At 39.6% G+C, this 22,704-nt stretch overlaps 2 protein-coding genes across 2 annotated transcripts; both read left to right on the forward strand.

Annotated features, from left to right (window-relative positions):
- On the forward strand, positions 1–1,674 carry LOC117488507 (regulator of G-protein signaling 13-like). The gene is made up of 5 exons (XM_034137465.1): positions 1–163; positions 258–317; positions 402–463; positions 560–726; positions 833–1,674. Exons 1-5 carry the CDS (start codon positions 93–95, stop codon positions 1,016–1,018), a joined length of 546 nt encoding a protein of 181 aa, XP_033993356.1. The 5' UTR covers positions 1–92; the 3' UTR covers positions 1,019–1,674.
- Positions 1,675–9,267: 7,593 nt separating this feature from the next.
- LOC117488626 (regulator of G-protein signaling 21-like) lies at positions 9,268–15,823 on the forward strand. The gene is made up of 5 exons (XM_034137633.1): positions 9,268–9,311; positions 10,146–10,214; positions 10,300–10,361; positions 10,462–10,616; positions 15,533–15,823. The coding sequence occupies exons 1-5, from the start codon at positions 9,268–9,270 to the stop codon at positions 15,821–15,823; spliced, it is 621 nt and encodes a 206-aa protein (XP_033993524.1).
- The last annotated feature ends 6,881 nt before the right edge of the window (positions 15,824–22,704 follow it).

Genomic DNA, 22,704 nt, shown 5'->3' on the forward strand with positions numbered 1-22,704 from the left:
GAGCAGATATATCAAACAGACACAGCAGCAGTCACACAACTCTCTAAGAGCAGCCCAACACACACACACCCCACGCACAAAGCATTGGTGCCATGCCGAGTATTGACGTATCACCACAAAGGGAGCTACAGAACCTTAACATGGATCTTGATAACAAGAAGAGGTAAATATTTTTATCATAACTAATCGATGTATCATCTCCTTTTGTCTCTTTTTCGATTGAGCTTCACTAAATAAACCTTGTGTTTGATCATCAGGGGAGGAAACCTGAAGTCTCGGCTGCAGTGCAGATCATCTAAAGATGCTAACAATGAGGGGTAAGCAAAGAAAACTTGAAACTAACATCTCAACTGTTGAAATTATTGTAGCACATTTGAGTGACAGTGCATCTTTTTTTAAAGGCTTTGTTACGAGGAGATGTCCCAGTGGTCAGAATCACTTGAGAGGCTTTTATCATCCAAATGTAAGTTCAGTAATAGGCTATAAAGCCCATATTCAAGCCTTATCGTCAGTATTCCTCCTCAACCTTGGCTAACTGGTTATATTTTAATCTGTTTAGGTGGCATGAAGATATTCCAGGCCTACTTGAAGTCAGAATTCAGTGATGAAAACATTGAGTTTTGGCTTGTTTGTGAAGACTATAAGAAGATGAAGTCTTCCTTCAGGATGTCCTCTAGGGCCAAAAAGATCTTCAAACGCTACATTCAAGCCGAGGCTCCGAGAGAGGTAAGCAGAGAAGAGTTTATTAGGCAGACTGATTTACAGTTCTTTTCACACACCCTTTCTACTTCTTTGTTCTAATCATCCTCATTACTTTACTCTACGCTTCCAGATCAACATTGATCACAACACCAGAGAGCTGATGAGGCGGAACATGAAGACGCCCGACTCGTTGTGCTTTGACGATGCCCAGAGGATCGTCTACGGGCTGATGGAGAAGGACTCGTACCCACGTTTCCTCAGGTCGGACCTCTATCAGGATCTATTGGAATCTACATCAGAATCGGTGCAGATGTAAAGACACCAGAAACATTGCGTCAACAGAATCTGCACTCTGAAGCTAAGCTCAATGCTGGACTACCTGAGAAAAGCTGTGGTGTTATTGCTTGTCTGGGAACACTGGTGAAACACCAAAAAACGTTGAAAATTTATTTCTGAGTTGGAATAACAGACTGGGGTCGGCCATGACCCAAGATGACTGTGGAGAGGAAAAGCCTTAAAAAAACATAGGAGTGTTTAAATACTAGTAGCTGGTATAATGGGAAAGGAGTGGTCGGAGCCACAAAATGGCTACAGTTATTGTAAAACACAGGAGTTACAAGAGATGCCGCGCTTATGTTGTGAAAAGGGTAGGGACTTTTTCTGCGGAAGTGTATGTGTTGCAAACACCCTTCCCGCCCATCATGCACAAGCTACATTTGCACACCATCTTCAGTTTATTGTTTCTCACTAAAGCAATAGATGTGTATATGCTATCTACATGTGGATCTCTATGCAGGGCTTTGCATTTATAAGTTTTGCATTCTGACGTCACACTGAAAAAACTGAGATGTTACAATTACCATCATTTTAAATAAGCTACATGTTGTGCAAAGTTTATGCGAAAGTTATGTAAATGTGAACATTGAGGTGGATTTGTACATATTGAATAAATTATCTATATTTGCTTTCTAATGTCAAGTGTCACAATGACTAAAATCAGCTTCTGTCAGATCAACAGACACTAACAAGGCCATGTTTGCATAGAGCATAAGAATCCACAAACGTAGTCATCAATGTAGTGTTTCTTCGTTCTGTCATATACTTACTCATAGTTAGATTATTAACTGTTTATTATGACTCCTAGCTTACTTTACTAATGCCAACTATACTTAAAGGAATAGTTTGACATTTTAAGAAATATTCTTTTTTGTTTTGACAAAAAAGTAGAGACATTCTTTTGACCCTTAAAAAAACAGTCCTTTCCCCCCTTTTTTTCCCCCTTGGGCATTAGGGTCGGGAAAAATCCTCTTATTTCACAATATGTGACACTTTCAAACTTTATTTTGTATTATCTTGTCTCTGCTCCTAATCTTAAAACAAGTTCTTAAAATCAGCATTCAGTCAAATTGAAATATTTAAAGGGGCCCTATTAATTGTTTGGGGTTTCCCTCTCCTGTAGTGTTCTATAGGTTTTTGTGCATGTAAATGGTCTGCAAAGGCTAAAATCCCTGTGTTCCCTCCAGAGGGAGTTTCTCTCCCATACTCCCCCCCCCTGCTTGAAACACCTCCATTGGACTCCTTTGTTTAACTCTGTAACATAGTGACATCATTTTTTATTTTTTTATTTAACCTTTATTTAACCAGATAAAAACATTGAGATAAAATCTCATTTTCAATGCTGACCTGGCCAAGAAGGCAGCAACGTTACACATAACACAACACAAACATATAAAATACAGAGAACATAACTAAGAAAACAAAAGACGAAAAAGCAGTCACTACATTGTGCACATTAGGACAGTAAGAAACGTACACTACTTGTTACTGCAAGAGCAGCTGGTGGTGAGGACTTCAGACAACTTCAATTTAAAACATGATATAGAGACAAGTGCCCTCAGTTTAAGGCGTGATTGAAGGTCATTCCAAGACCAAGGACCATAATAAAAAAGACTCCTTTTTCCAGCCTCAGTCCGCACAGCAGGAACCTGGAACCGTATCCAGGCACTGGATCTGAGTTTGTAAGAGTCGCAAACTGGGGCAAATCTGACACATATGTAGAGTGGAAGCTTACCTAAAATGGCTTTATACATTAATAAAAACCAATGCTGCATCCTACGCATAGTAAGTGAGGACCATCCAGTTAGGCTATACAGTGTGCAATGATGAGTCCTATAGGGTGCATTTGATATATAACGCAGTGCAGCATGGTAAAGTGGGTCAAGTTTGGCCAAAACAGTGGGACAGGCAAATCTATAGATTGTATCACCGTAGTCCATCACTACGTAACACTTACGCTTCTATTGGCTAGCGCTCCAACACATTGTACGTGATAGGCTAAGGGGTGGGACAGCTCTTAACAGTTGACCAATCACAAAAGAGCCGAACATCTGACCAATCAGCGCAGACTGGGCTCTGGTTTCAGACAGAGGGTGAAAAGAGGTGCTGCAGAGACACAAAATACAAAAATGAACCTGAAAATAAGCATAATTATGTCCTCTTTAAGATGAAATGTACATTATGTCTTGCTAATTCGCCCAAAATGCAGCATTGCACATTTGTCTTGGGGCCCTTTGAGGTTACCACTAGAATCTAAAATAAAGTTCTGTGGGTTTAAACTGTCTGGTTGCACGACATGAGATTGCAATGTGGCTCCGTGAGGTTTGAAGGGTTAACAGCTAGGACCGCAGGGAGGAAGGTTGTCGCTCCCACCTACGCAGCATCTTACATCAGTCAGCCATTGATGCTTTTGAGTGTGTTTCAAGCACATTCTACAATTCATTCAGCTTTTGTTTCACCGTCCACTCAATTATCAGCTAAGCACTCAGACGTCCCCCACACAAATTGTTCAAAATGAAACAGAACGTTTTAAACTTGCATTCATAACAGACACAAAAAAGCACCGAAAGGGAAGTTGGAACACATCAAGTATCAAACCGTTAAAGGTCACACAATTCAGGGAGAAGTGTTAAGACCCAACTTCTCTATCACATCCTCTTTTAACGCACAAACACTGGGGCAGGTGAACACACAAAATGAAGTATTCCCCATGAAATTTTGTGCTTTATGTAACAAAGTGTCTGTATAAAGGTGGTTATTTACTGTTTTTGCCAAATGGGCTATCGGCAAAATCTGACAGAGTAGTCATCATTTCCTTATTTGAAATGCTCTGTTCATAAGAAACAACATGATCCTGCTTTATATTAGTCATAGGGCCATGAAAAGCAAAAGAAAATAGAGGTCACATCTGAGAAACAGGATATCGAAGTTGTCACGCACCGTATGCCGTGTATCTTCAGATGTAAAACATTGAGGATATCCTAATCACTACAGACAGCACTCAGTCAGTCAGAGCATAGGTTAAGATGCAGTGTGTCATGAGACAGAAGTCATCGGTTTCAAAACCACATGTATACAGGAGGTCACTGGATGACTGTGTGATGTTGCTCAACCAGTTAAACAAAGGAGGCTTTGTTTCAGGTCTATTTCAGAGGCAGGTGAAAAAGTTCCACTGCGGAAAGTTGCAACCAGATAAAAATCAACTTCAGTCAAACAAGAGGCAAAAAAATCCCACCAGTGGTTTAACCAATTAGATCAGGGTAAGATTAAAAGAGAACATTTTAGCATTTGAAGCCAATCTTCTTCTTTTTTTAAACCATATCTTAAGGCACAAATAAATGATATAGGTTATTATATAGAGTTCTTAAAAGGTCTGATATAGCCAAGCAAATACCTTATTTTGTTTTATTGGAAGAAAAAGGATTTTTTTGCCATATATCTATTAAATAGATGCAGAATATGACTGGGAATGTGATCTTAAAGTGTTTGAAAGGAATTTATTTCAACTTAAAGAGGCCTTGTTTTTTTTTTGGGGGGTTTTCCCTTTCCTGTAGTGTGTTATGTATGTTTTTATGCATGTAAATGGTCCGCAAAGACTAAAATCCCAACACATTGTACATGATAGGCTAAGGGGCGGGACAGCTCTTAACGGTTGACCAATCACAACAGAGCCGACCATCTGACCAATCAGAGCAGACTGGGCTCTGGTTTCAGACAGAGGGGGAAAAGAGGTGCTGCAGCACAGGCAGTATGAGAAGAATAAAGAGCTTTTTGAACATTAAAGTATGGAGACATGTCAGAGTAGAGGAACACAATACAAATATGAACCTGAAAATGAGCATAATATGTCTTCTTTAAATCAAATATAACCCAGCATGCATCAGCTGAATGACAGGGAAAAAACCATGACACAAATATTCTCAAAGTGTTCACACTGTTAGAGCTACTTGACCATGCTTGTGGTTAACATTACATTACAACCCAACAATAATATGAACCACCAGCAGCACACTGCCTTGGTGTGAAGCAAATTAAAGGTTGTAAAATTATTTTTAACCTTGGTTTTGCCTGTCTGATCTGTATTATGTAAAACTAATATATTTTTGTATATCTGTAACTACAATGCTCAAAGCCTATCATACAAACAGACTCTATTATTATATCTACAGCATAGAGGGGTTGTATAAATTCTTAATTTAGACAACACAGTTTTATGAGCTGCAGAATGTACTGAATCATCCGATAGAGTCCTGCAGGCCACAAAAGTTTTTATGATGATGGTGTGGATCAAAGATGCTGCTGATGCACTCTGAGCTTTTACTAAGACATCAAACTGTAACATGTTTGTTTCATAATCTCCCCTTTGGCCTTAATAAATGTGAATGAACTGGTTTTATGTAGGTAATGGTAGCACTCACGCAAAGGGAGACCTAGATATTCTGCTTTGCTTGGCTCTAAGGTCATGGCTTCCTCAGAATTGACCTTAATAATGAATTGTGTGTGCTACAAAAATGTGGTCATTGTTAGTTTTTACGTCATGTTTATGAGTGAAATAATTTAACAAGTTTTCAGTGCAGTGACACTTGATTAAGATGTTCAATTGAAAGAAAGACTTGTTTTTCACAGCAAGAAGAGGATTTTAAGGAGATAAAAAAATACTAACTATGGTGCCTGTAATTTGTATTGAGCAACTCAAGTTTTAGTTTTGCATATTTATAGTCTGTCGAACAGATTGAAAAAGTATTTATAGAAACTCTAAAAAAGTTAAGCAGGAGAAAAATCTGCTACCCTATGTTACTGTTTCTTATGTGTAATGGCAAGTTTTTGTTTTTCAGGCCTCCAAAAACTAAACCAGTATGAAAATTACTATTATATGAAATTGTAGAGGTAAAAATCAAGTGTCCCTCAGTATACTTTTGTACATATAACTTAGGCCTCAACACCAAGGTCATGAGTTGCTGATAGAAATGACTGTTTCTGATCTGTTCTATCTGTTGATTTGATCTGTTGGTAATCTACAAAATCAAACTGCATTAGTATTAAAACGAAATGAGGGTCCACTACCGGCATGATATCTCTGTTAAAAGTGTGCTCACAGCACATGGAGTTAGTTTCCCGACCACAGAACAGGTTGTGAACATTTTACAGATCACTTTTGGATGTCTGTATGAGACTGTTGGTTTTTCTGCGCACAGCTACTTCCTGTTTGAAACAGCCCAGTCTGGCTCTACAAACCACATTCGTGTGAATCAGGCAATCAGTCACTGGCAATTTCCAGTTTGATCTTGTATACAGTTTTTTTATTCGGGGTTTTTCTAATATCTCATTCCCAATGACGTGTGTTTAACAATTCATATTCATTATCCATTTACTGCTAAGCATGTCTACTTAAAGACATAAAACAGTCATTACACATGTTTTTTATTTACTCAGGCAGCCTCCTTAAGATCAAAAATTACAACCCATTTACACATTTACATTTTACAGGTTGTATACATGTATATCCTAAAGTGAGAGTAATCATTTTCACTTTCAGTTTCTGACACAAAGCTGTGGCTATTGTTGCTCAATCTTGGAACCGTCGGCCTATCAGTCTGGCCACAATCAGACTCTGGGAGCGATGACTAATATATCGGGGCCAATACCTTCTTCTCTGTCTGAATTTCAAACTCAACCAGAGAAATTAAAAACCATAAAACAGAATCAGTCAGTAGGCCAGGAAAATACGGTTTATAAAAAGAAACAAAGTCAGATCCTTTTACAAAAATCACATTATGCTCTTATTTTTCAGTAATGTTGTAATCCTGCGAATCTCCAAATGACTAAAACATTATTAGCAGCTACTGGGTTAAGCAGCTGCTGGGATGGCAATGACGTTCAATCCAATGAGAATTTCCCGCCTGGCACATACTTGCTAGTCATGTGGGCCTCTGAAAATGTGCGGCAGTGTTTCTGACACTTTTTCCTGCCCTCAACATGACTTAACATTGTGGGATGTCTTCTACTCTTTCTTCTTCTTCTTCTTCTTCTTCTTCTTCTTCTTCTTCTTCTTCTTCTTCTTCTTCTTCTTCTTCTTCTTCTTCTTCTTCTTCTTCTTCTTCTTCTTCTTCTTCTTCTTCTTCTTCTAATTTTACAAATATATAACCTCCATGGATCAAGACTCATTATGGAAGGAGTCATAATTTACCTATTTTTGCTTTTTGAAATGTTCAAATGTCGACTGTTTTACAGAAATCTCTTTACAGTAGCATTCTATGGGGAAATGCTGTCCCAGAAGCGGGCTACTTTCACTGCAGTAGTGGCCACTGGGCAAATTGGAACCAAATGGTGGTCCCGTATTCAGTAGTTATTGTACTTTCATGGCTTAAAGTCACGACAGTCTCACAGAGCTGGTACATATAGACTTTTTGTATACTCTTTCTTTACAGTTATTATTCAATGCAGCAATAACCCTTATACCAAAAAACATTCACTATATACACTTTATATTTACTGAAATAATAGCAAATGTGGGAGCCAAAAGATTTGATCATGTATCCTCTTCTTCCTCTCTATATTTTATTAAATCTTGATTCAATGTCCACCTCCAATTTGTATAATAGTGTAAATATCCTTTTATATTAAATCTAAATTCAAATAGATTACCTCAATTCTTAATACTACAGTTATCGTGTTCATTTTGTGAAGTGTTATTAAAATCTACTTTCATTTTTCTGTCCGCGGTGCTGTTGCTCTCAGACAATTTTTGGTTATCTGCCTGAGTGCTGCTACTCTTAAAATTATAAAGAGGTACTTATCAGATTGGTGAATGTAAGTGAAGTGTTTTACCCTGGGGTAATAACTCCAACCCCTAAGAGAGTGTGCATTGAAGTATAATATCCATAATTTTGCGTATTTCGTCCCCTGGTAATACGAAGGTATAATGTAGTTCAAGTAAAGCTTGTAAACACTATAAATTAAAACAGACTTTAATTTAAACAACAACAAAAACCTATAGTTATTCTGTATATGTAATCAAATGTATCTGTACCTCAAAAATGAAAGATTGGGCATTTAAATAACTGGACAGTAACAATAAACAATATGAATTAAAAGGTTTTTACTGCTGATATTTAACTCTATTCCCTCTAACCCAACTTCTGACTTTTATATTCGTACAATATAATACATTTTTATAGCACAGTTTCAAATAACATGCATGTTTATAATGATCATAACACATTATTATTGATTCCTTACAGAGGCATATCATTCTTTTGGAAAGATTGAGAATGATTTTGAATGACAAAATTGCACTTAAAGGAATAATTCACCCACAAAATGACAATTTGTATTAAAATGTCTCTCCCCATGTTACCATGAATTCTAGAAATGTATTTTCTTGCAGGCCTCCATGGTGAACAAAGACTCCAAAAAATGGAGAAATGTTTGGATCAATAGAAGTAAATGGGGGCCGTGTTTACATCAAAACTGTATCAAACATCCTATTTAATTTTTTAAATCCATGTTTTGATAAAATGTTGCTGTTATTAAATGTAGCCCCATGTACTTCCATTCATCAAGACTTTTGCATTTTTTTTAATTCTTCATTCACTGTGGATTCTTGAAAACATCACATTTTAATCTTCAAGACTTCAAGGTAACACAGGATGAGTAATAGATTTACAAAGGATCATTTTGTGGGTGAGGTATTTCTTTAATGTATCACAAAATCAACACCATTTTACGAAGCCTATTGAGAACTGTGGGAAGAAGCAACAGGGGGGGGAGGGGAGGTTACCCTGAGACTATGAAAGAAAAACACATAAGTAACTGCATTGAAAAAGCAAAACTCATGACCACTCAACCTGTGACTAAGAATAGCCCAGACTTGTATAGTGAGCTAAATAACGGAGGGGAATGTAATGCATTTAACTGTGGAGAATGTGACGGGGGTCATGAAACACAGCCGCGTTCTGTTCTATCACTAAACAGTAGGGAAGAGCACAAGGTTTGACGCACTTGCAGAATTCATGGGGCTCCTTCTCATAATGTAACAATCAGGCTGTATGTCAACAGAGGTGGAAGACAGCGGGACAAAAAGAGCTGAAGCGCACTGATATACCATTCGGATATCACTCAGTAAGAAGAGGCGAGAGACTATAGGGAAACATATTTCTGATTCAGCTGCATCATGAATGCTGAGAGACACCTTCAAATGATCATAAGATAGTGCAGTTCAATTTCAATATGAAGCGAGCAACATCTTTGGACCTCCAGGACACAAAGAGAATGTGAGTAAACGATGTGTGCCATGTTGTTACGATACGCGGTACGGTACGGTGCGATAATACTTTATTGTCACATCAAGTCTGAAATGTTTCTTGCATCATAGCAGCGACATTTGCAACAACAAGGACACATTTAAAGACAAGATACAAGGAAACAGACATTTAACTTAAAGGTCACCTATTATGCAAAATCCACTTTTTCATGTCTTTTATCCATAAATATGTGTCCCCTCTGTGTAAAGAGATTCTGAACGTTTCAGGAAAGAAGATTCCCTCTCTTTTTATCCTGATCCATCGATATAAAACCTGTCTGAAAATGAGCTGATCAGATTTCGGCCACTTTATGATGTCATATCGTTTTTGGCTTGTGTAACCATTAGCCAATCACCAACCAAGGTTTATGGGATGCTACAATGATCTGTTTGGTATTTGGAGCCAAACACTTCAGAGACATGTTTTATATATAACTGAGACCTATAATATATTGATGAAAAACAGTATAGGGGACCTTTAAAATTACAATCCCTGAAGACAACATTATCAAGACCCTTTAGCATCCATTGATCTTGGATTAAACTCTGTATTTATTTTTAGGATTAATGGTTGCTAAAATAATTTTCCAGGCTAACCTTATTAAATCTTTTGACTCTGTAATCTTATTTGATGTTAACACAAATTATTTGCTGTTGGCAAGCCTTAATATGTTATGATAAGTTTCTCGAAATATAGTGGTCTCTGAGTATAGACCGCATTGTATATATAGAATACAGAATAAGTTAATAGACGGTCTACCATAAAAAAAATTCTCAGACTTTTTTTTGTTATCCTCTCTTGTAGACATAACCCTTGGAAATCCAAAATCCAGAACTTCGTCCAGAGTCCATTACCATGGCGGAAATTCAACAGGTGTTGTTTTAATTTACTTTATAATAATATTGTGCTGACTAATGTTTTGACAAATCACAAAAACCTTCTTGTCTTCCCTCTGCAGACAAGAAACAAATGAAACGAGCCCACCGGGAGAATCTCTCGAGACCGTTCTTTCCCAGAAATGTAATTTTCATCCGCTTTCAAGCAACACAAAACTAATATCACGCTTGGTTTCTGTTTTCTTTATAATGAAGTTTTGTTCCCTTGTGTAAAAAAAAAAAAGTATTTCGGGACTTTCTGAAGTCAGAGTTCTGTGAGGAAAACCTGGACTTCTGGCTCGCCTGTCAAGAGTTCAAAACCTCTAAGCGTCCAGAGGAGCAAACTCGCAGAGCAGCAAGAATTTATCAAGAGTTCATCAGGGATGAGTCTCCAAAACAGGTGAAAACAAACTCTATTAGGTGACTGAATATGCTCAAACCATGGCAGAAAGCATAGTATATGTGAATATTGGTTGGCTATATATTCAAATTTGCTTATAGATGTCCCTCAATATATTGATGAATTGGTAAGTAATTGGTAATAATAGACACCTTGAAACCAATGACAGAATAATTATTAGTCTTTGTTAACTTGGCAGTATATAGTCTACATCAGGGGTATTCAACTCAAATTCAACGAGGTCCAGTTAGAGAAAATCTCCCCATGCAAAGGTCCGGAACTTCAAAATGTCTAACTTGCTTTATGAATTAGTGTGATATATATTGAAATAGCCTGTAGCTTTATCAACGTCTGCATGTAATCAACAACTGACTGCCAATCAAATAAAGAAAGTACAATTCATAAACAACAATATTTATTGTCAATTAACGTTGAACTATACAGATAGGCTACAGTAAAATACTGTGGATATGTATGTGTAATGTTCCTCTCGGGCTGCATTTAAAAATAAAATAAGTTTTGAAAATGTGTGCATCTTAAAAGTGCTTAATTTTAGATAAATAAAATAAAGTGTAGCAGCAGCTTGGGTTTCTCTTTTTCTTTGTTAACCGTTTCACATCATGACTTAACAGTTTCAGACGATTATAGAACAATATCAGTCTTTACACATCATAACAATTGAACAGTTGTAAAGTTTCTCTTTCTTTCTCTCTTATATTGCAGTCCCTCACTCACTTTTCTTTAATTCAGTGCGAGAATTGAGCTTGAGCTTGTCCTGCCAGGAGTTTGGGCTGAAATGGTGTCAGGGGCCAGGGGCATTCTCATACACACATGCAGGTGCTCATTGGTTAGCCTGTTAGCCTGCCCTGGAACGATATTTATTTTGTGTGAGCTCAGTTCTGACTTGAGAGGGAATGTTTGGTCAAACACTTTGTGTTTTGTCTCATAGTGGCGTTTTGTCACTTTTAATGAGTGCCACGGTCTCTGAACAAATGAGACACACTGGTTCTGTGCTCCCAGTGGGCAGGATGAACATGAATGAGTCCGTCCACTCAGGGTTAAAAGCTCTGTTCTCACTGTCCACTTTCCTCTTCTTGGAGAGCGCCATGTGTAATTATTTGTCTCTCCCTGTCTGCCGCTAACACGCCTGTTCACTCTCCTCTCCGCTTCTCTCCCTGTATCGCTAATTATTCTCTTCACTCACTTTCCTCTCCGCCTCTCTCCCTGTATCGCTAATTATTCTCTTCACTCACTTTCCTCTCCGCTTCTCTCTGAAGCTCTCTCGTCTCTTCTTCTGTGTTTCTCTCCCTGTATCGCTCACTCGTCTCTTTCGCCCCCTGTCGGCAGCGGTTCAAATAGAATCGCCCCGTCAAAATTGAAATCCCCTATTAATGTATTTATTGATTATAGGTCCGGGTCCGTAGGTCGGCGTCTGGGTCTGGATCTGGACCGTGGTCCGCCTGTTGCCAACCCCTGGTCTACATCTACATTTTAAAGATCAGCCGTTTGGAGATTTGTTAAGGTCTCAATTTTCTGCACTAAAGTTGACCAAGGTCCCGACTCTTGTCAGATGAACAATGTGTGAATGAAAGTTCCAAAAATAGGCCAGGATCTACAAGACCTAGGGTATCTTTTCATACTGGAATAAAAAAATATGTTTAAACATTTTTAATTAGGGTCTCCTGTTACCATCTAGCGGTGACAGGGGAAAGACACGGGCACATGTTTTGTATTTGTTTTATCATAAAAACCAATGCTGTTAATTGTATGTGGTCATGAAGATCGTAAGTCATGTAGAATAGGTGCACGGGCCGAAGGATCTGTGGAAGGGTGTGTGTGTGTTATTGACCAATTCTGGAAAATGTGTATGTTTATGACTGGTTATAGGCTGAGGGGATCCTGGGGGAATGGGATCCAAAAAGTCAGGAGAATAAAGGGATTCTGGTTCCCAGTGGGAGGAGCAGCCAGAGCCAGAGCCATGGTCTTGAGGCGAGCTGAGTCCCGGAGAGGGCTGGCCGGGCAACGGGAGCCCAGGAGACGGGCCACGGGAGGGATCAGAGTGGGTTAGTGAATGGGTACATGTGACCCTCTTATGGGGCATTTCCACCATGGCGCGGAGCGCGGTTTAAGCGTGCCGTGTCGTGCCGGGCCCGTTTTTGGTTGCGCTTCCACTATGCCTAGTTCCGGCCCGGGGGTACTTTTTCACCTCTTTTCTGGCCCGACAAAATCGTGGTTCTATCGTGGCCAACAAACAGGGCTGAGTCGGGCTGAGTTTGCTAAACTAGAGAGAGAATCGCTGGCAAGGGGGCTACAACTACAACAAGATGAACATATTTGACCGTGATTTAATTGTAATACACGTTTCAAAATGATGCCGAAGTAACAACATACTGATACCGGTTAGTAAAAACCATGAATTAATGCTTTGACAAGTCTGCAGACAGACGGCAGGTGAAAAACCTTTTAAAATGCGTGTTTTCTAAATGGAGATCGGCTAAGCTAACGCAGTATATGCTCCGACCGTCCACACTCACAACAACGGCCTATAGACATAAATAAAGCAGCGACTGTATTCGCCATGACACAGACAGTCTGTGGTTTGTACTTGTTTAACTTTTGTCTAGTTTCTGAACATATATAAGGAGCTGTGAGCTCTGAGTGCTAACAGCTAACGGCTGTGTTGTTTTTCTGGGGTTCTCATTGAAGATGACGTCACGGCTCCGCCTACACTGCGTTACTATAGTAACTACCCCAGTTCCTAAACTGTAATGGAAGCGCAGCATGAAGTGAGCCGGCCCTAACAAGGCCCAACGCGGCCTAGCAGTACCGAGCGAGGCCGAGGCCGACCGTGTGGTGGAAATGCGCCATTAGTCCCTTTCATCACGAACCCTCCCTGTTTTGGGGTGTGGTCTGAAGGAACCCGTCGACCGGCCGAGCCCGACCGGAGACCAGCCTCTCCTGTAGGGGGGAGACACAGAGGAGAGGGGTGGTTAGGAACGGAGTTTTTGGAAAAGAGGTGTCTCTTTCTAGTGGGCTGAAGAGGGGATTGGAGGGGAGGGGAGGGAAGGGGGGGAGACTCCTGTGTAGGAGTGATCAGGGAGGGAGAGGGGCGGTTAGGAAGAGACTTTTTAGGAAAGAGGTGTGTCTTTCTCGTGGACTGAGGAGGGGATGGGAGGGGAAGGGAGGAAAGGGGTGGACAGGGGAGGGGAGGAGACTCCTGGGTGGGAGTAATCAGGGAGGGGCCCTTAGGTTTAGGGCTGGGGAGAGGGGGAGGGCTCCCCAAGGACTGTTGAGGAGACCTACGTACCTTAGGCTTAGGGTAAGGGGGAAGGGGAGGTTCTCTCAATGGTTGCTGAGAGGCCTGGAGGGGTCTGGGGTTGAGGACAAGGTTTGTGAAAGAGCCCTGGGTAGGGCAGAATGACTTTGGGTCAGGGTAGGGGATGAGGTTGGGGTATATACCCTGGGTGGGGTGGGGGGTCTTAGGATGCGGAGAAGGGATGGGGAGGTTAGAGGGGGAGGAGTTCAATGAATTTTGTACAGTGGTTACCGTTTCCTGGGTCAGCCTGGGGCCATAACGTTTTCTGGCCCACCCTGTGGCGATCTGGAAAGCTAGAGGGTTAAATGGGGAGGGTCTGGGTGTATGTCGTGTGTTTTTGTAGTGTTGTTGCAGTATGATCATGTTCGTATGCATCCAGTTGATTGTGTTAGCATGTATCTGTGTGTGTGTGTGTGTGTGTGTGTGTGTGTGTGTGTGTGTGTGTGTGTGTGTGTGTGTGTGTGTGTGTGTGTGTGTGTGTGTGTGTGTGTGTGTGTGTGTGTGTGTGTGTGTGTGTGTGTGTGTGTGTGTAGTCAGTTGGGGTGGATGGTTTGATGAATGCAGAGAGTCTAGTGACTTGTCTGAGCATACCTGGGGGGGAAGGTGTGTGTGGCAATGGCTCTGTCTGTAGTGCATTCATGGTGTGTGGCCTGGATGAATGTGAGGTAATGTTTGGTTAACTTTCTGGTGGATGGGTCTAGTGGTTTGTAAAGTGTTTGTGTGTGGCTGGGATATGAGGCTTTGGCTCCATATGTGTAATTAAAATCAGTGTGTGTTGGCTGTGCATACTCTCCACGTCCACTCAACTGCACATACTGGGCTCTGGGTGTGAACATTAAAACTGTGTGGGCTCTTACCTGGGTAGGTTGTAGGTGGGCCTGGTGAAGACGTTCCGGGGGGTTGTGGTTGGAGGTCTTTGTAGATTTCTTTTTGCAGGTCCAAGTAGGATGGTTGTGAGTGTCTCCTTTTTAGAGTTCCAGGCGGTGGTTTCGGGAAGGTGCAAGGTCCCAACAGTTTAAAGGAAGTGTCTGTTTTGTATAGGACAGATAGAGTGCTTCCATATGGGGCAGAGCCCAACACAACAGTTAAAAGTTCAACATTTTAATTAACGCAAATTGAGAAAGGTTTAAAAAAGCTTGCATTTAAAAGCACTGGTCAATTTTAAAATAGAGTACCGTTCAGTGTAGCTGAGTGGAAGTGCCTCCTCGACGTTTCGAAAGGGTGTATCTTCTTCAGGAGGGAAGGGCTAGGGTTAGGGTTAGGGTTAACCCTCCCAACATATAGGTGATTACTGCCCTGACCCAACATCGAAACTAAGCATGGGACAAGAGATACATCATTTAGTTTTCACATTAATAGTAAATGTATTTATTGCACAAATGACGAGAAGTGGCATTTACTAGAAAAAGAATCAAGTATTGAAAGTCCTAAAAAAACCTCTGACTTGTATCATTTACTGTACATCAACCACAGTAACCAATATTTGAAATAGTTCCTTTCCAACAATAGTTATGCAGGTGCAGCTGTTGATTGCAACATTTTACATTGAATCAGCATGTTTCAGTTATTCAAGTTGTGTTTATTTTACATTTGTTTGCAGGTGAACTTAGATTTCTACACAAGAGAGATCATCAGGCAGAGTGTCCGGCAAGCATCTCTGTCATGTTTTGTTGTGGCACAGAGGAAAATCTATAGCCTGATGGAGAACGACTCCTTCCCCCGCTTTAATGAATCGGAACAATACAAAGTCCTGTTTGATGCGGCTTCTAAGCAGAGAGGCCATGGGAAGCACAGAAAGGCCTTGGCGATAAGGAGAAGCAGAGATCTGATGCAGCCCGATTCTAAAGCCATCAACATGCAGTGTGAGCTCTATCTCCTGCAAAAGGACTGACTTGTTCAAAGAGTCAGACACAAGCTCAGGAACTGTGTTCACTTATACTGTGCAGACACTTCTCCCTTCCTCATAATGTCACCTTACAATTGGAAAGCTGTGTCTGTGCAATGGACAATGCATTGCAGGTGCCACCTGGTGCACAAAACCAAAGGCTAAAGTAAAGCTTGTTGGGCTTCTTAAAGGTAAACCTTAACAGGTGCAGGAATTAGTCCTGAAAACCGGGAAATTAGTTAACAATTTACGATTGCGAGGTCCCTCATCTAAAAAAAACAGATCTTTACGTTTTGTTCTACAACATAAAATACAGTCTGTTAATTCCACACAGGTGAATGCCTAAAGCTTTCATGTATCATAAAAAACGGTGGATGCCAACAAGTGCTGGCTAAAGTAATCTACTAAAGGTCATCACTACTAATATTAGCTCGCTTTAGCTTAGCGGTTTTGAAGTGCAGCCATTCGACCATGATGTAGTTTGTATGTTAGCTTTTCATTTGAGGCGATTACGTTACCTTTCAACAATCATCAAAGTGGTGTTAATATGTGGAGATAATCCTGTTGAACAAACCGTGTAAATTGCCTATCATAACATGTGTTTGCCACAGATTTTATTTTATGGATATTCCAAAATCCAATGGAGAAATATCATTTACTTTTTTGCAGAGGGGAGCCCTTTTAATGATAACTTCAGGGACAGCCTACACAAATACACCATAACTGCACCTCTCCATATGGTGCTAAACAAATACAATGCACATGACTGCAGGACTGTTGTGTATTTTGAAATTGTGCTGGTTAGACACTGTTTATGGAAATGTGAATGGTTTTGCCAATTTGTATGACACATTGAAATATTACAGACTTTATTTTTTTGTTATTTCATTAAAACAAATGTATAAACTGAGATATGGATGTGAGTCTTCATTGGTGTCTTAAAGATGTCTTGTTGATGTCCTACTGCCACCCAGTGGTGACTCGGAAAACTTACACTCAAAATGTCAATATTTTAAGAGATTTCTTTAAGGTTAACCTGGTATTTTTACTACATTTATTTTAGTTACTTTACAGATTTGGATTAATGATGTGAAATATAAACAACCCTTAAATCAGACTTTAGTTACACCTGAGTAAAATTCAGTGAAGGTGATTGTCAAGTGCAAACAATCAGGCGAGATATTTGATAGTTGGTGCTTGAGAAGACAAAAAATGTATCTGCAGATCCCTATAAAGCATATTCATTACTCGTTATTCTCTAATTGTTCATCAAAGACTGTATATAATGGCTGTTTTGCACATCCCTTTCAAGATTTCAAGATTTTCAAAGGTTTATTGAAATATCATATACACAACTACGGTGTAGTTATGCAATGATGACAAACTTGGGTCATAGGTTCCTCAACAAGAGATCTATCAATATGTGTATACCTCCACCATTAAACTGTCATATTCTGCACATTTCTTATTCTATCTACATACATCTTATAAGAGTATAATAAATATGTATAATATCGGTTAAAATAAGTGCTTCAACATAGTTAACCCGCCAGGGGTTCCACCAGCTCCTGCTCTCCATCCCAGTGCTCTGGCGATCCATCTGACAATGGAGGGGTCCCATCCCGGCCTACGCCGTCTTCCTGCCCGTCCTCCGGAGCTGTCCCGGCGCTGCCTTCCTGCCCGTCCTCCTGAGCTGTCCCGTCGCCGCCTTCTTGCCCGTCCTTGTGCCCGGCCCCCTGAGTTCCCGGCCCCCTGAGTTTCCCAGCCACGGCCTTCGCCCTCGAGCCCGGCCCCCTGAGTTGCCCGGCCCCCTGAGTTCCACAGCCGCGGAATTCGCCCTCGAGCCCGGCTAAACCAGTATTTCATTTAGGCGGTATTTACCGGATTTACCGACTGGGGAAATCTGCTGAAGTCTGGCAAATTAAAATCTATCCAGTCATTATGTTTGTTAAAAAACAATTTCCTAGTAACACAAGCGATTATGGAGGTTTGGATTTCTCAACTATCTGTCTCATAAGTGATTACAGTGAAATCTTTGCATAATTGTTTTTAATTTATTTGCACTATGCACAAGTCTGATGAGGGGACCATTTGAAATAGCCTACTTTTCAATTAAATATACATCTTCTTGATGTCATTCTTCATATAGCCTTCCTAAAATTAGTTTTTAAGCTTAATGTTGGGAAAATACTGAATGAACTCTTTCAATATCAGAGTGCATGATAACAAAGGCCCAACTGTAGCTGTGTACATGACAGGATGTATGATTACCTAGAAGAGCATCAGGACTGTTTTAGGCATATGATAGCTATGTGATTAACATGATGATTCAGCCTCTATGGAGATAGACATATGACAAGCATGATCCTTTCTGACGTTGGTCTTAGCCAATCTAAAACTAAACATTGTATACTGCTTTGAACCGGTATTCTGCATCTTGTGACTGTAACACCCTCTCTTGTATATCAGCATGTGAAGGACACTGTTCAGGAACTAGTTGTACCAAATGCTCTGTATGTGATGACTACTTCCATTCTTGCAAGGATAATAAATACATGTATCCTGATATTGAAGCTCAACCCGGTGACGAGTGATATTTTCCTAACACTTAATAATAAAAACAGATAATAGTTAATCAGAATCTCTCCCATTTGTGTGGGACATTGAATTATTCCGAAACACGTTGACCAGAACCAATTTCTTCAGAAACGCTGTTCAGTATAATTGAGGAATAACGGCATTTTATAACCATCTGTAATTACCGGCTGCATTCTGTCACAAATGATCTTTCAGTCACTCTATGGGACACAAGAATAGTTTTATTATTGACTACACTGAACATTCCTTGTTATTGTGGTCTGTTTCTGACCTTTCTGCCTCTCTGTGTTGCAGATCCCGGGGGGGAGCACGGACTGCACCCTGCCCATCTCCTGGGCCACAGAGAGCGGGAAAGCTGTAGACGTGTTCATCATCCTGACCAACAACCCTGTGTGGACGTTCACTGCCAGCCCAGTGCATTCTCTGAAGAAGCACAGACAAGTACATTTACTCATTTATGTCTACTAGGGGGCAAGCTAGCATTTAATTGAATAAATTCCTCTTTGATAAAGATTGTTTTAGAAAACTACAATAACAGCAGGACAATTTATATTCATATTCACTTCATATTGAGGGGCCCAGACTCAATCAGGCTGATGGGATGAGGTTTATTTTGCTATCAATTTCCAGAATAACTTGACATTGAACAGTTTATGTCACTCCCCCCTGCCTGAAACACCTCCTTTGGACTCCTTTGTTTACTTCCGTAACATAGTGACATCTCATAATGTAACACTTGCGCTTCTATTGGATAGCGCTCCAACACACATTGTGTGATAGCCTAAGGGGCGGGACATCTCTAAGCGGTTGAGCAATCGCAACAGAGCCTGCCAGCTAACCAATCAGAGCAGACTGGGTGCTCTTTTGAGACAGACTGTGAAAAGAGGTTCTGAAGCGAAAATGAACATGATGGGGCCCCTTTAACTGTATGACAACTACTGAAATACTGCAGCCCCCTTTATAGATATTGATTTTATAACATATAGATTTTACATTTTCAGCCTATATTGGCTTTAAAATAAGGGAAAACATAGCCATGCTTGTTGCAAAAATTATGAATAAAAAAATCTTATTTTTTATGTATTTTCTCAACAGCAATCAGGAGCCAATTCCAAGCTGGTGATGTGCTGACCTCCATCAGACACGCCATCGCAGACACAGAGGACAGAGGTTTAGTGAGCATCTGTGGCTTCGACCTCGGAGCTTTCAGCGTTATTCGTAACCTAGCCCAGGACCTGATCTAATAAAAGCAATGCAACAGTCATAAGAGCACTAAAAGAAGGCACTAGTTAGCTCACTTAGCATGTTGAGTGCCCTACAGCACTAATCCAAAATATATTGACCTGAACAATTCCAATGTATCTATTTGTATTATGCCGCTTACGAGTCATTTGACAAATTGTCCAGCGGGCTGGACAACACTCAGCAAATATTATGTGCATATGTTTTCAGTGCCATATGTACCAGCCAGGATGCATTGCAATGCAATGCATATAACTCAGCTTTCCCAGTTAAAATAGTACATACTGAGGAATTCTAGATTCAATGGACTTCACTTTTTTATGATGATCACTGATCGGACAGCCACTTCAAAAGTGTTACTCTTCTCCTTCAAGTGCTTTGATGGTTATTGGTGGGACACCAACCCACTAACCAAGAAATTCTGATCATTTATTGCAAGATGTTGGCAAATTGAATTAGAGGGACAATGTAAGAGTCTGAATGTTTGAAGCTTAGTAAAACTAGTTTAGTATCTAGACTGATGTTTCTAGTACGTATCTATGGTGTTCTTTTATCAGGTTTTATGTTATGTTAGAGCATTTCATATCTGGAGCCTGTCCCTCCGTCTCATGTAGCATTATTATAAATAATTAACAGATATTCTGTAAAATTACAAAGCACCAGAAGTCAAAGAACTGCAATGAATTCCGTTGACTTCTCCAATTCTTTGATTAGTCGGTCAGATCTTTTTTTTTAAAACACCAATGTCTAGAACTACATTGACACAACTTTTTACTTTGCATTAAGTACAATTTTTAGATGTATTAACATTTTTATTTCTTATTTGATTTTTCCATTCTGCTCTTGTTGAATGTATCCTATAAAAGAATAACCTTGGTGCTTTTCAATGTGATGACACATTTTTGGAGGATTATTTGGGAATTTTTCCTAACGCCAATGTTTTGGACTATAAATCAGTTTACTGTAGTTGGACAAATAGACAATTTCTCCTATTTTTGCCTGAAATAATGCATCACAATCTAAGTTTTTACAGAATACAGAAAAGACAAATCATTGTCATTTAACTTATGTTTACCCTGTTACCCCAGTAGTATTTCTGTATTTTACGTCAGAATTGTTGCTATGCAAAAACAAACAGATAACTGCTACCTTCCCAGAGTAAAATTAATTGAATGTACTTTTGTTGAACATTTTACTCAAGAACAGATGAAACTGTATTATATCATTCTTGCAGCACCTGCTAAATGTCCTTTATCTAGGTCAAAGCACCGCCTATTTTATGTTTGACCTAACAAACCTCTTTTGGCTGGCAGCATTAACTAAACAATTGCCACTCGAAAATGTGTCAAATGACTCGTAAGCGGCATAATACAAATAGATACATTGGAATTGTTCAGGTCAATATATTTTTGGATTAGTGCTGTTTTAGGGCACTCAACATGCTAAGTGAGCTAACTAGTGCCTTCTTTTAGTGCTCTTATGACTGTTTCATTGCTTTTATTAGATCAGGTCCTGGGCTAGGTTACGAATAACGCTGAAAGCTCCGAGGTCGAAGCCACAGATGCTCACTAAACCTCTGTCCTCTATAATATAACTTTTTATGAAGAGTAAGGAATTCCTGACAATGTTCCTGTGTAGGAATTTCTCCATACATGCTGTTATTTTGAAAACAGTGTAGTGTCTGACCAAAGGTCAAAATGCTACAAAGCTAAAAAAATGTATATAATATGAGTGTTGTAATTAAAAGTCTGATAGGTATTTTTTTAAAGTTTGTCCACAAGTGTTACACCACCACGATTAACTTCATTCCTATCATGTCTGTTGCATCCATGTGAGAACTTGACTGTTATGTAAACCCATAATAAACTTTGCTGCTTCTCAATTATTATTTCGTTTGGCCTTCTATGTTACCAATGACTGTCTTAACATCCTGGAAATTAACATTACTTTCTTGCAGTGGTACAAGAAGTACTCAGATGTTTTACTTAAAGGTAGGGTAGGTAAGTTTGAGAAACCGGCTCGAGATCGCTAGAATTTGAAAATACACAACCGGAGAAAATCTGCCACTTCCTTATAGAGCCCCTCCTCCAACACACACGAACGCGCACATGACCAATGAGGGCACGAGATAAGTTTGTGCACAGATGGAAGGCTGACAGGCAGGTAGGCCATCCAGTTATTTTAGCCGGGCCGGCTAAAATGATTGGTCGTACTTTTTACAGTATTACGGCTTCCACAGATGAAATGTTTTTATGGATTTTTTGTCAAAGCACTTAAGATATTCACTTAAGATATTCATTGCTATGTTAAGAGCATTCCATGGAATATAACAAAAAGTGTATCTCGAGCCGGTTTCTCAAACTTACCCTACCTTTAGCATACTAAATTATAAAAGTACTATCTTACAAGTAACAGTCTTGCATTTGACATCTTACTTAAGTAAAATAACAAAAGTAAAAGTACTTGTTAAGCGTAATTTCAAAATAATATAGAATTCTGGGGAAATGATCATTGATGCATTCATTTGTTTCACAGCTGGTGATAATGAAGATACATTTAATTACTTTGTATACTGCTGCTAGTTATCTTTAATAACCTTTAATTATTTGCCAATGTTCATTTATTAGTTATTTTATATTATTGTATTAATAATGTTCATCTGTAAAGTAACTGTAACTAAAGCTCTCAGATACATTTTGTTAAAAGTACTATATTGCCTTTCAAAATGTAATGGAATAAAAGTAAAACGTAGCATAAAATGAGTACCACCAAATTGTACTTGTACAATACTTGACTAAATATAGCCTACCAAGTGTAGCCTACATACTATGGAAGGAGTGTCCTTGAGCAAGGTACTTGGACTCTAAACCGTATTGTGTCTGCCAGAAAAAACAACGCATTAAAAGTAGGAATTACCTTTATCTATATTGGATATTTAATTAAACCTGGCAAACGTGACGAAGATGTTTTTAATGGACGTTTATGTCTAAAAAGTTTGGTTCAGGCATCCTGCGAGGCCACATGATGTTGATAACCGGGGTCCTGGC

The sequence above is a fragment of the Trematomus bernacchii genome, unplaced genomic scaffold (genome assembly GCF_902827165.1).
Source record: "Trematomus bernacchii unplaced genomic scaffold, fTreBer1.1, whole genome shotgun sequence".
Classification (NCBI taxonomy): domain Eukaryota; kingdom Metazoa; phylum Chordata; class Actinopteri; order Perciformes; family Nototheniidae; genus Trematomus; species Trematomus bernacchii.

What these genes read in the sequence shown, in the direction of transcription:
- LOC117488507 (XM_034137465.1), top strand. Translation starts at nt 93, where the DNA reads ATGCCGAGTATTGACGTATCACCACAAAGGGAGCTACAGAACCTTAAC. An exon ending in AAAGATGCTAACAATGAGGG is followed by an intron (nt 318 to 401) that starts GTAAGCAAAGAA and finishes CTTTTTTTAAAG; the next exon opens with GCTTTGTTACGAGGAGATGT. An exon ending in AAGCCGAGGCTCCGAGAGAG is followed by an intron (nt 727 to 832) that starts GTAAGCAGAGAA and finishes CTACGCTTCCAG; the next exon opens with ATCAACATTGATCACAACAC.
- LOC117488626 (XM_034137633.1), top strand. Translation starts at nt 9,268, where the DNA reads ATGAAGCGAGCAACATCTTTGGACCTCCAGGACACAAAGAGAAT. An exon ending in CTCCAGGACACAAAGAGAAT is followed by an intron (nt 9,312 to 10,145) that starts GTGAGTAAACGA and finishes CCTCTCTTGTAG; the next exon opens with ACATAACCCTTGGAAATCCA. An exon ending in CCATGGCGGAAATTCAACAG is followed by an intron (nt 10,215 to 10,299) that starts GTGTTGTTTTAA and finishes TTCCCTCTGCAG; the next exon opens with ACAAGAAACAAATGAAACGA.